Below are 12,342 nucleotides of genomic sequence, written 5' to 3' on the forward strand. Positions count from 1 at the left end.
GGCACGTGGAACTGAGGGATTCGAAGCTTGCAAGCAATCGGAACAAGTTTCGTCAATGTGGTGTTCTGCATGAATTATATGTTGATAGTATTATTAATGACTTTATTAGTGTAGTGTTTGCGACTGTACAGTGTAATCGCTAACATGGGAAAAGATCACAAGGTTGTCCGCCGGAGGGGCATTGACAAATCCAGTCATTCGATGAACCCCGACCGCGAACGCAAGAACTTGAATATGAGAGACAGAGCTACTATTCGTCGTTTGCTAATGTACAAGAACCAAAAACCGATTCGAACTCGCAAAGGAAAAATTGTCAAAGCAGCCCCGTATCAGGGTTGGGTTAGTAGCGGGACTGTGTCTAGGATTGCTCCCAATCAGAAATGGTTCGGCAATACTAAAGTCATTACGCAAACGGCACTACAAAAATTCCAAGACGCGCTAGGTAGGGTAATGAAAGACCCGTACCAGGTTGTTATGAAACAAACTAAGTTACCGGTAACCCTCCTTAATGAGAGTGCAAAAAACAAAAAGGTTCATATTCTTGACACTGCGCCTTTTGACCAGACGTTTGGACCCAAAGCTCAACGAAAAAAACCTTTCCTTAATGTAGTCGATCTCAACGAACTTAGAAAATTGGCAGAAAATCGTGAGGAAAAATACAAAGCAGAAGACGACAAGGATCTTTGCTTAGATGATGGTGGCGTACGAAATGAAGCCAAAGAAAGTATAATGCTTAAAGGCCAGTCCAAAAGGATCTGGAACGAGCTATATAAAGTAATTGATTCGTCAGATGTTGTTATACAGGTGCTCGATGCCCGAGATCCTATGGGGACTAGATCTAAATTTATTGAGAATTTCATTCGCAAAGAAAAAGCACACAAGCATCTTGTGTTTGTTCTTAATAAATGTGATCTTATTCCAGTTTGGCTGACACAACGTTGGGTTACTATTCTTAGCGCAGAGTTTCCTACGATGGCTTTCCATGCATCAATGCGAAATCCATTTGGTAAGGGAGCTCTCATTAACTTGCTGCGGCAATTCAGCAAGCTTCACATAGATAAGAAACAGATATCTGTCGGATTAATTGGCTATCCAAACGTTGGAAAGAGTTCGATTATCAACGCCCTAAAAGCAAAGAAGGTGTGCAATACGGCGCCAATCGCAGGGGAGACGAAAGTGTGGCAGTATGTAACTTTAATGAGGAGAATATATCTCATTGATTGCCCTGGTGTAGTTTATCCTCAAGGTGATACGGACACTCAAATTGTTCTCAAAGGAGTTGTGCGAGTAGAGAACATTAAGGACCCCGAGGATCACATTCCCGAGGTGCTCAATCGTGTGAAATACGATTATTTGAAGAAGACCTACCAGATAGAAGACTGGTCAAACCCTGTCGATTTCCTGGAAAAGGTAGCACGTCGTTACGGTAAGCTTCTGAAGAAGGGCGAACCAGATATAAATACGGTTGCCAAAATGGTACTGAACGATTTCCAGCGAGGAAAGCTACCATACTTCGTAAGACCTCCAACCCTAGAACAATGTCCCATGTTAGAAAATGCTCACATCATCAAGAAGAAGGAGAAAGCAGAGCAAAAAAACAAGTTAAAGCCAGCAGTTAACCAGGATTTCAACAAAATCGAAGTAGCGAATGAATTTGCCGAGGAAGATATCGAGACTTTAAAGCCAATTGAAGGCGAAACTGATGACGAGAACGAGGAGAACGGTGATGTGGACGATAGTATGACGAATGCCCATGTCATTGAAAATGATCACGCACACGTCACATCTCAAAATACACTGGATAAGGAGAAAGTGAAACGTACCATCGGGGTTACTGGCACCAAGAAGCCTCCGGGGGCTAACAAAAAGGTATCTGTGTATCAGGCTCGTTGGCTGGCGAAAAAAATGGGCCTTAGAATGACACCAATGGAAATCACCAAAACCCTGTTGTCAGCTGAAGAAAAGCTCGAGAAGGAAGAAGCACTGAAGAAACGAGACTGTGCAAAAGCACACAATTCCTGGGAGCCGTTCGAACGACAAGAGCAACAGGCACCTGAGAGTTTGAAAAGGACAGCAAAGCACGACCTCGGTGCTGAATTTGTGACTGTAAGTCTCCGATTGCGTGGTTGACAATCCATATTTTTGCTAAAGCTTTTTTTAAAAGGCCAACCTCCAAAACCAAGTCCTTTGGACCACTTAAGGCAACTAATAATTGTTATAAGTATTTTTTTAATTTCAAGTATAAGCGTAGTTTGCGGCTTCTATAATCTCTTTGCGTTTTCATACTAGCCTCTGATTTACTCATTACAAAAGTGCTAAATTAGTTGGATGGGATTGCTAATTAAGAGTAATGTTGCGCTTACTTTAACTATTACAGATTGACAATTTGCCAAACAGAAAATTAAAAAGGTCGTCTCCTACATCGCAAAGAAGCATAGCAGATGTTGCATTAGAAAGACAAACAGTTTTCCAGGAATCTACTATGGATAATAAGCAGCTTGACTCTACTTGCCCAAATCTCGCATCTACTTCTAGTGAGCATGCCATGAAAAAAATCAAAAGAACATACGAAAAACATAAGTGGATGCTTGACGAGGGCGAAAGCGAGGACAACTTTGATTATGGGCAAAAAGAGGATCCGGTGAAAAATTGGAAAGTGGAAAAAATGCCAGCAGATGGCATTGTTAGTGCTGACGGCAAACGGAGCGGCCGACAGAAGCAGGCGGTCAATCGCAGAACTCGAGGTTTCGCTGTCACAGAGATGATAATGAATAAGCTGGAACGTGAAACCGCAGTTGCAAAGAAGAAGAGGCGTCAGGAACGGGCTACTACAGAGTCCGAGGAAGAATCAAACAACGAAGCAGGCCGACCGGTACCAAAATTGACAGGCAAAGCCAAAAGAGCGCAGTATAATGCCGAGAAAATTAGAAGAATCGGTATACATTACTACAAAACAGCAAATGTAAAGAATCGTAATAGAGACCGAGTAAAAACAGTAAATCCAGAGCTAGCCTACCGAGGGCACGCAAAGAAGAAGACTGGAAACGGAAGATAAAAAAAAGTAAATACTATAATGATACGATTGATAAAAATTATGATACGGTGACATTACATAGTAAATGCTATGTCAAGCATGTTGTTATTGATGATGATGCGATACATTTGTCAGCAGTTTACCCGTCTGGTAGACAACAAACCTAAGTGTTATAATAAAAACTATAACGTTATTTTGAAATAACTTAGATTTGTTCTTTATTGCCTTCCAATAATAACGTATTAAAAATACAAGCGCTATAACTACGCGAGTCTTGGATATTTTTGTACAAGTCAGTTAATGCATTTCTAGAAAGCTATATCGTGCTTTGATGTGGAACGATATGCACATTATTTACACCGGGTGTTTTCGCAGCTATAGCTGCACCCCTCCCAAATAAACCTTCGCATAAAAACAAAGTAATTAGCTATCCGATACTGCAACGATTGCACATGGAAAAATTAGTAAATTTAAGATTAAGCCTTCTGAGGGACCCACACTAGCAGTTCTCCAGAGGCTCCAGCCGCGCAGATAGTTCGGTTATGCATTGAAGCCTGAAACGCAGTAAATGTTCATATAAAATAATTGTGAGATCATTTACGAATAGAGTTAGTATTTCTAACTTCTCTGCATGTTGAATTTAGTATTCAAAGTCAATAATACAGTATTTAGTGAAAACTTTAAAAATTACAAATAAAAGAAAAATAGATGATCTACACAGGATGATGCATACGAACAATGCTTTACCTAAAATAGGCAAAAATCTTGTTTAAAGACATCATATTGCCTATGTTGCAAATCGCAACACACCTTTGTAATACCTCCTTTAATGGTTTGCCGTGTAATTGATGCTGCAGCCTTGGTCGGTTCGAGCAGCAAAAGTCGATCATCTCCAGCTGCCAAAAGAATACTACCCCACGAATGCGCCACACTTCTAACACTTTTATCGCTAACTCGTCGTTGCATTGCTAATTGGGCAGATTCAGGCAATGATCGTGTGTCAATACATGCAACGTAGCCGCGCGAGGTTCCCACCCAAGTTTGGCCGTCGCCGTGTGATATCGCAGTCGGGTATCCCTTCATCTGGAATCGAAATACTCAGCATGATGATGGTAACCATCAAGTGAATGAAGTGTTAATTATATTTTGTTTGCAAGTTGATAAATTAGAGAACTGACTATATTACACGCAGTAGAGCTATGCAATGCAATTTATTGTCTGCATATTGAGAATAGTTTTATTTTAGTCCTGCTTCATATTGTCCATCGGCACAGAACGATTAAAAAGTCATCTTCCTTCATACATACAGCTGAAGACACACTACCTTAATAACTTGCGAAACCTTTTCCGCTCGGATGTCGAAAATCGCCATCGTGCCGTCCTTGCTTCCAGAAATAATCGCCTAAAGTCATGAGAAAATGACCACAGGTAAAAGATTTTGGCATACACTAAACATCAGCTAATAATTTCGGCGCTATTCGTCCGAGACTGTTGCCAAAACAGAATGCACTTACGCCATCATGTACAAAATCATTATTAAGAATATGCGTTCGCTTAATATTTAATTCAATAGTTCCAGGTCTCCTCACAACATCAGACGTGATACTTCATTACTTCCGTAGACATGATCCTAATTGACATAGATTCAATACACCAGTTCAGTTTATGATAAAGATTCATTGACGATGACTTACTTTATCATCCATGGCCAAAGTAAGCACAAAATGTTTATGATACTCAAAGACTTTGGCGTCGTCTTTGGTTCGAACATCCCTAAGGTGCACCTTATGACCAATGGTTCCACAAGCCAATAGACTCTCTTGAATAGCAACTGAAAGCACCGCTGCAGGTAGCTTAAACGTGTCTACAGGATCCTGCTTCTCTAGGTCCCATGTCTTCACGGTTTGATCAAACGAGCCAGACACAAGTGTGTTATCATTTAACTGCTCGACGGACCATATCCACGCTTCGTGAGCACATGAGAAGTTTTTGTGAAGAGATACCTCTTCTTCATCGATTTTCCATACTCGCAGCTGATGATCTCGACCTCCGGATACACACAGGGAACCATTCTGCAATCACGCCATTCCCATTTTTCTTATATTTTCATCCATTATAATTTAATCTAAGAAATGACATTGAGTGGAAAACAAGTGGATTTTGTAATAAACCTAAGATGAAGTACTCTAAACATATGGTGGGAAAGAGAGTTAGAGAAAGTAAGCGGCTCTCAATTAAAATAGAAGCTATTTCAACTATAAAGTGGTTTTCATATTTACTTGGACCCTTTATTTACTTTTTCGAACAACCGACATATCTCTGTCTTCTCAATCCTAATTGTCTACCTATTGTGCCATACCAATAATAACTGTGAATATAAAAAAAAAAAATTATTATTATCCACCTGAATAAATTTCAGTGCGTCTACAGCCGCAATATGGGCATCGTCCTTTCGAATATGTTTCAGAGCGCCCTCGTCTTCCCATCCTCGAAATGCATCCCAGTGTTCTTCTCTTTGGCGGCAACATTCAACCCAATCGTCCGGTGGTGTTGGATGCTGTGCCGGCCAACGAGAATATAATCTGCGCCGCCAGAGAGACTGATCTTCCACGAGTGCACGAAAACTAGGAGAAACTTGCGGTAATACTTCCGCAATAAAGCCTGGCTTTAAAAACGATAAAATATGCCAAAGGATTTCATTAGGTAGAGATTCCAGGGAGCAGTTCGAAGATGCCATTTGGTACCAGCTGATGACAGAACGCTTTCCGGGTAATAGGCCTGTATCCAATGTCTTTTAGTTCTGATGCTGGAAAATAACAAAAAAAAAAGTTCTTATCTCGAAAACCATTCAGTTTTGCGGGATACGACAAGCAGGTCACAAAAAACGCATGCGTGTATTCAAATGCCTGTTAGTTTGTAATTATTCTATATTTAGTACAACGTAAAAGCATAATTACCGTATTATAATTAACATAATTAAAAATGTAGCATTTTATATATATATATGAACTTTACTGATGATTATGAGAGATTACTGATTATGAGAGAAATCTGTTGGCACTTACTCTACTCAGTATAGATATTACATCTAAGCCCCACAAATGGCTAATTATATATCATTTACACATTTGAGCTATACTACCCAATTGTCAAGCGGCTGGGCAGTTGTGAAAATTGCAGAGTAAATGTGCACACTATGGAAGAACATATTTTTATTGGTATATCATCCACGATAAAAAAAAATATATCACGCCATTTTCTAAGCTAACCTAGTACTAATGACACTAACGATTTCAATAACGTTATTTTAGCAACATCAATGTTTCGCTACTGCCGTCAAGAGTTATTAGTTGTACGGCAACGATTATTCATCAAGACATGATAAGCCTAACATTAGGTATTCACAACAGAACTATTCTACTGGGTTTAATTGAAGGATGTCAGCTGCCTACTTTGAAAGGTTGTTGTACATAAATGATCCCAAGAGTAGGAATAAGCCATCGGCTATAGGCTGCGTTTGTGTAAGAAAAAACCATCTGCTCGAAGCTATGTTTAATTGGATCATGAATTAAATCAATAATGCTCTGGCAACAAAGACTACAACTAGAGCGCAAGTTTATAAATAGTATTTACACATAGGCGAATAAAATCAATTAACTCCTAATAATTATTAGTTTACAAAAACTTTCAAGGAAACATAAGTCGGAAGCACTGTGAGTGCCGTGTTCCCTTGCTCTGTATAGTAGCTGATTTGTTTTGTGAACTCAGGCCGCGCAAAAACCTTTCATTTGAAATATATAGCTTGTTCTTAACGGTACACATAAGTTTATCCAAGTTCTAAACGCATTACATTCTTCTCATATGGCTAGCTCTGGGGTGCAGAATAAAAACACATCTACTAAAGTCAGTTCTTGTTAAGAGATTGAAGATTTACGTTAATCAGTTCAGTAGGATTGCAGTAACCTTTTGATGAGCACATTGGTCTGTAACACAGATTGTCATAAATTAATCAAAGTATTCCATATGCACTTACTTGGTTCAGTTTGGAGGCCAAACACAGTACCCAGAAAACATAATGGCTACCATTTTTACCGCTACGGGTGCCAAACATGGACCAGTCATCATCAACTGCTTGTATTCGACTCTATTACACATGATGACTGACCCCATAAGGGAGACTTAGCATGCGTGATTTTACCCTGTACGGTTTTCCTGCGGCTATCTAATATACATATTAAAGCGTATGCGCATGGTAGTTGGGTACTAAAAGTAAATACATTTTACCAGCTAATTTGTTAAAACTTGTACCGTAAACACCTCCACAAGTTATAATTGTTAACGTTCAGAAAAAGGAGTATCTGTGTGTGCATGATTACTATCCACGCTTAACTTTGTAGCCGAACAATTCTGGTAAAGCATTTGTTTATACGGCAGCTGTATTATCTTCAACAACACGATGATATGTCATCTGCGCACTTTGTCGTAAAGCTATGGTTAATGTAAACATGATTCAAGGCTACCTATGTACAACGACTGTAGGATTTCTTTGCATTGTCTTTAACGTGTTTAAATTGTAACTCTAGCCTACAGACTAAAAAGGAAGGAGAAAGTCCTTTAAGAACCGATAATATAGGTTTTTATTTGCAATTCTAACTGGGAAAACTATTATGCCCTTCTAACAGACGATGATCCCCGTAGCCCTCTAAAGTGGGTCAGTGGCACCTTCTCAGCATCCGAACATACGATCAGCTGCTTTTAAAAAGTTGTTTGGGTGTCGGACTTTTTCTTTAAAATCACAATCTGAACTGTCTCTATTTAAGCGCGTTGATATTACAAAACTTTACAGATAGTATTAGCTAGTACACATGTTTCACATTATTTTACATATTCTCAAACTCACTTGTTCGTTTGATAGCACAAAGCAAGTCCTCGATATCTCCTTAATCAATTTAGGGTTACTACAGCGTCTAGACTCGCTTTCCCAGGCTGATTCGCATCAGCTGGCGAACAAACCATGGCAGCCGCCATCTTGGCTGAACGAGTGATGGCGAGAAGGAGTATTTGGTGATCTGTATAAAAAGATAATATAATAAAGTCATCTATTAAACAGGAATGAGGACTGCTATCGAAATAAACAGCCGAGCTTCATGATTTTTTCTTAATCCTAACATACACTCTTGCTATATGGCCCAAATACTTTACATGTTGAAGGACTAAAATGTTTGTTTAGTCTAAATACACCTGGATTCCGAATCTAATTAATTAATTATGACAACATTGTTTCTTTTTTTTTTTCACCTCGTTTGCCTTATCTGTACCTTCAAAGAGCTCAATTAGCGACCTAGCAAAATGAAGACCTTATATTCTACAGTTCTGTGTCTGTATAACTATATGAATTAGAATCTGTGATCTAGCTTATGCGTCAGCTTTATCAACAAGTGCAGTCGGTGTTCTGCGATTCGGCATCGTCGTCATTGCTTTAAATATTGGGAGCTTTTATTGCCTGTTATGAAATCTCATGAAGACTGAGGAAACCTTCACTATGCTATCAGTGGCATCACGTATCGAGCAGACGACAAAGTCAACTAAAGTGTTCGTTGTGGATTTCTTTCATCGATAACCGGCAACCGGTAGGTTGTGATTTGAATAAGCTTAAATTCAAGGCGAAAATTTCCCAAAACGTTGCAACTTTATTGGAAGAGCTTGCCGCGTCTTATGATGAAACAGTAGAAAGAACGATATCATCCTTACCGAACATGAATCTCTATCAGTCAAGGAGAACAGTACAATCTTTCAAAGATGTATGCATATTTTTTGAGATTAGAAACAACCTAAATTACTTGCATGATAAATATTCTCATATAACGTGCCAACATACTGTTAATAAATATATGAACATTTTAGGATTAAAATATGTCAATTCTCGTTTACATGCATTTTGCTCTTAGTTGAATACAATCCAAAAACTATTGAACGCCTATTTTGGGGTAGTGCCAGCCTTCATTAAATATTAATCCGCCCTGCATGGACGTTAGCGTATAAATAGTAATGTGAAAAAGGTAAATTAACTCTCCGCCATATGCTTTCTTGTTATTCTTTATTTTTCTGCAACTATTTAAGGATTTTGAGGGCTGAGTTCCACTAGAGTCTATGCCGTACCATCTGATATGTTACCGCCTACAGAGGGGCGTTGTCTTCTAAAACGTATTTCGGATCTGTCCCGTCAACTGACATCACTAGAGTCGAAAACATATGCCGTTCTTGACATGAATGTTTCATCGAACTTGCTACTGTTTTGTCGGCCGGTAGGTTACATTCGCACTGCCTATGCTACCAAAAATGGCACACCACGTCAGGGAGTAGTTTGTCCTCAGGTGCGTGCTGAACTCCGTATTTCTCGAGACATCTTCTCCAATCCATCTCATTCCCTCCAGGGCCTTAAGGAATTTCGATATGTATGGCTGATTTTTTGGTTTCACCTCAATCAGGTATCATCAGCAAAGGCCAAGATACGGCCGCCGCGTATGGGTGGCCGTTCAACAGGGGTTTTTTCTACAAGGTCACCCCACCGACCAAATCCCGTTGGGCTTACCTTAGCGTACCTGGAGGAAGTGAGTGGTGATACCTTAACTCTAACAGGAGTTGACCTTGTTGATGGTACACCAGTGCTTGATGTAAAGCCTTTTATTGAATCGTATGATAGCCCTTCAGACCTACTGCACCATCCTATCTCTTATGATACATGGGTTACTCGCGCTGAGCAGAGTAAACAATTAAACAACGTTGTACTCACTGCGGAAGCACGTGAGTCCTTAAACAGTTTTCATAAAAGGTGTAGCCAAGAGATGTGTCCGCGATGCCTACGATTTAGCGATGAAGACACTTTGCTACCAGCCATAGAAGAACTGCTGAAATCGGATTTGCGATCCGTATATCGTAAGTCGAAGTGCTCTGATAGAATACACTTTCTAACTCTCGATAACGTCAAATTAAGCGTATGGTACGACTCTAAAGGGTGTGCTCATGTCCTTCAGATTGATTGTTTCAGAGATGATGTTATTGAAAGGTCAAAAATTGTTGTTAAATATATGTGATACGGTTTTGATAATTCAAGTTGTTGTAAATATTTCCATACATTAACTAATAAATAGTATTACTTTCTAGCAATGTGAAAGTTGAAGTTAAAAATTACGTACCTTTTATAATTTTGCCTTATTTAATAAGCGCGGAATTTATGTCCATAAGTAACGCATTACAGATATTGTCTACTCTTTGTAGTACTAAGTAGACTGTAATTGTAGTTTAATATATTTTTATCATTGATATAGCGTGATTTAGTCTATCAGAAATCATATAGAGCAACCCACTCGCGAGCGTATTTAAATATATACACCATAGTATTTAATGCATCGAAGATGAACTTCTGATCCTTCAAATTCTGAAACGATACAATTAACCAGCCGAAGACAAGATGATTTTATCTTTTGAATAATGTGACAATTAAACAACAAAAAAATGCACTATGTAAATAAAAGTTTTATGACTGGCGTTAATCTACTGAAGTCACGTTCTTGTCGTTTTTGCGGATTTCCGAAATGATTGTCAAATCTATGGCCACGCAATACTATGCTACACACATATATGAAAAACAACTGACGCTGTAAGTCGGTCTAATCACCTATAAAGTTCGTATGACCTTCGTACCTGAAAATTCCTCTTGTCATTTAATGAAATCGTGTTTGCCCTGTGTTACGAGTCGCGCAAACCCATCTCAAAGGTTAGTAATACAAAGAAATTAATAAATTACATTTGCTAATCATTGCCGCATAATGTAACACATCAAGTGTACTGGTAAAGTTACTCAATACATATGTGTTTATATTGTACTATAGAACACTTTAATTTAAGAAAAATAGATATTAAGTGTAATTGATAAATTGCATGTTTAAGGGTGCAACCAATGTCGTGAGATGGATCATTTATCATCAGTCCAATGCTGTCTAAAGGACAGCAAATTTAGATGGTTAATATTATTTCATATTAGTCAGAGACGATCTTAGTGTTCACGATACTTCATGGAAAAAGTAATTTCATTGGTTCATATATATATATATATATAAAACCACAACTGCAAGGTTTACTAAAAGTTGCCCTAGAAGACGGCAAAATTACTTTAGTTTGTCATAGGATCGTGTCGGTTTTAAAAGATTTTGCATGTTTTTGAAGAATAGGCTCCTTACGTTTTAATTTGTTCTTGGTGTATGAGGATCCATTCCCATGTAAAATATTTTATTCATTAAATTGATCTAGATCTAGAGTAGAGCTCCTAATCGGACAACTTGACTTGCATACCATTACGTAACTCTACGATGAAATTTATTGCTCTAGGTGCGCTAAGGTTTTATTAGATTTCTGGTTTTGCTCACAATGGAGATTCACAGAGCGTTCAACGGATGGACTCCAATGCGAGACGAGGCATGTGTACGTTTGGGTTCGGAGCTAGACTACTAGATGTCCTTAAGTTTGGCGGACAAAATACGCTGTCTACTGCACCATTACGGAAGCCATCAGCTCTAGTCTTTAAATATTTAGCGCGGAAAATTTGTTCAATAAAACCTTTGATATACATTTTAAAAATTGCTGCTTCAATCACAATAGTACAATAAACGCGAAAATTACTTAAATGATCTTGGAGACTAAAAATCGATTTGGATCTGCAGGTCAAAATTTATTTGTTATTATCATTTCTTCATCAATAGTAAGACAATGTAATAATTGTTGATCAATAGACAAAACCTTTTTTGCTTTCTTAGTAATTGGTCATGATCTAAATACGTGCGTTTATACTTTGTATCAGTTTGTAATCTTTTGACTACGTTGTTTGGCTTTACTATTGACATAGAGACAAAGAAAAAACTGTAGACGATGTTGGTAGATCAGAAAACGGCTGTAAAGTGGATTTGTAAGCTTACGTGATGGGATCGATACATTCAGTGTAAACATACATTCGGTGATCGATTCTATGAAATTTCTCTAAAAATTACGAATTTTGACTACTGTGCGGACAATATATGCGCTAAAAATATTCTTATATGCTTTTTTAATCATAAATCGAAGAGCGTTCAACTCAAATGGAACACATTGCAAATAAGGACGAACATATTTTTAGTTAAAACAAATGCAGCAAAAGTTTTATTTATAAATATCTATATTTGGTCTGATTTGTATCTGTATTTGATTTGACGGTGCAAATGGTATATATAAACCATCACTTGTTGAATACAGGGCCAATGAAAGAAATCATATAC

General features: G+C 38.3%; 3 protein-coding genes across 7 annotated transcripts; 2 read left to right on the forward strand and 1 right to left on the reverse strand.

Annotated features, from left to right (window-relative positions):
* Positions 1-2: 2 nt before the first annotated feature.
* Positions 3-3,238, forward strand: Ns2 (nucleostemin 2). The gene is made up of 2 exons (XM_022845152.2): positions 3-2,106; positions 2,378-3,238. Exons 1-2 carry the CDS (start codon positions 145-147, stop codon positions 3,053-3,055), a joined length of 2,640 nt encoding a protein of 879 aa, XP_022700887.1. The 5' UTR covers positions 3-144; the 3' UTR covers positions 3,056-3,238.
* LOC111267131 (F-box/WD repeat-containing protein 9) lies at positions 3,225-8,071 on the reverse strand. Of its 4 annotated transcripts, none has more exons than XM_022845153.2 (6): positions 7,935-8,071; positions 5,439-5,840; positions 4,729-5,106; positions 4,359-4,436; positions 3,845-4,117; positions 3,225-3,588 (listed from the first exon to the last, which is right to left on the reverse strand). In XM_022845153.2, exons 2-6 carry the CDS (start codon positions 5,769-5,771, stop codon positions 3,511-3,513), a joined length of 1,140 nt encoding a protein of 379 aa, XP_022700888.1. In that variant the 5' UTR covers positions 5,772-5,840; positions 7,935-8,071; the 3' UTR covers positions 3,225-3,510. The 4 variants fall into 4 exon arrangements, with proteins under 4 accessions (XP_022700888.1, XP_022700891.1, XP_022700890.1 ...); XM_022845156.2 differs by lacking the exon at positions 7,935-8,071 and adding an exon at positions 7,425-7,505; XM_022845155.2 differs by lacking the exon at positions 7,935-8,071 and adding an exon at positions 7,319-7,400.
* A 64-nt stretch (positions 8,072-8,135) lies between these two features.
* Positions 8,136-10,596, forward strand: LOC111267132 (uncharacterized). Of its 2 annotated transcripts, none has more exons than XM_022845159.1 (2): positions 8,136-8,664; positions 9,155-10,596. In XM_022845159.1, the coding sequence occupies exon 2, from the start codon at positions 9,202-9,204 to the stop codon at positions 10,126-10,128; it is 927 nt and encodes a 308-aa protein (XP_022700894.1). In that variant the 5' UTR covers positions 8,136-8,664; positions 9,155-9,201; the 3' UTR covers positions 10,129-10,596. The 2 variants fall into 2 exon arrangements, with proteins under 2 accessions (XP_022700894.1, XP_022700895.1); XM_022845160.1 differs by lacking the exon at positions 8,136-8,664 and adding an exon at positions 8,671-8,835.
* Positions 10,597-12,342: the final 1,746 nt, after the last annotated feature.

Source organism: Varroa jacobsoni, unplaced genomic scaffold (genome assembly GCF_002532875.2).
Source record: "Varroa jacobsoni isolate VJ856 unplaced genomic scaffold, vjacob_1.0 scaffold_1151, whole genome shotgun sequence".
In the NCBI taxonomy this organism is placed as follows: Eukaryota; Metazoa; Arthropoda; class Arachnida; order Mesostigmata; family Varroidae; genus Varroa; species Varroa jacobsoni.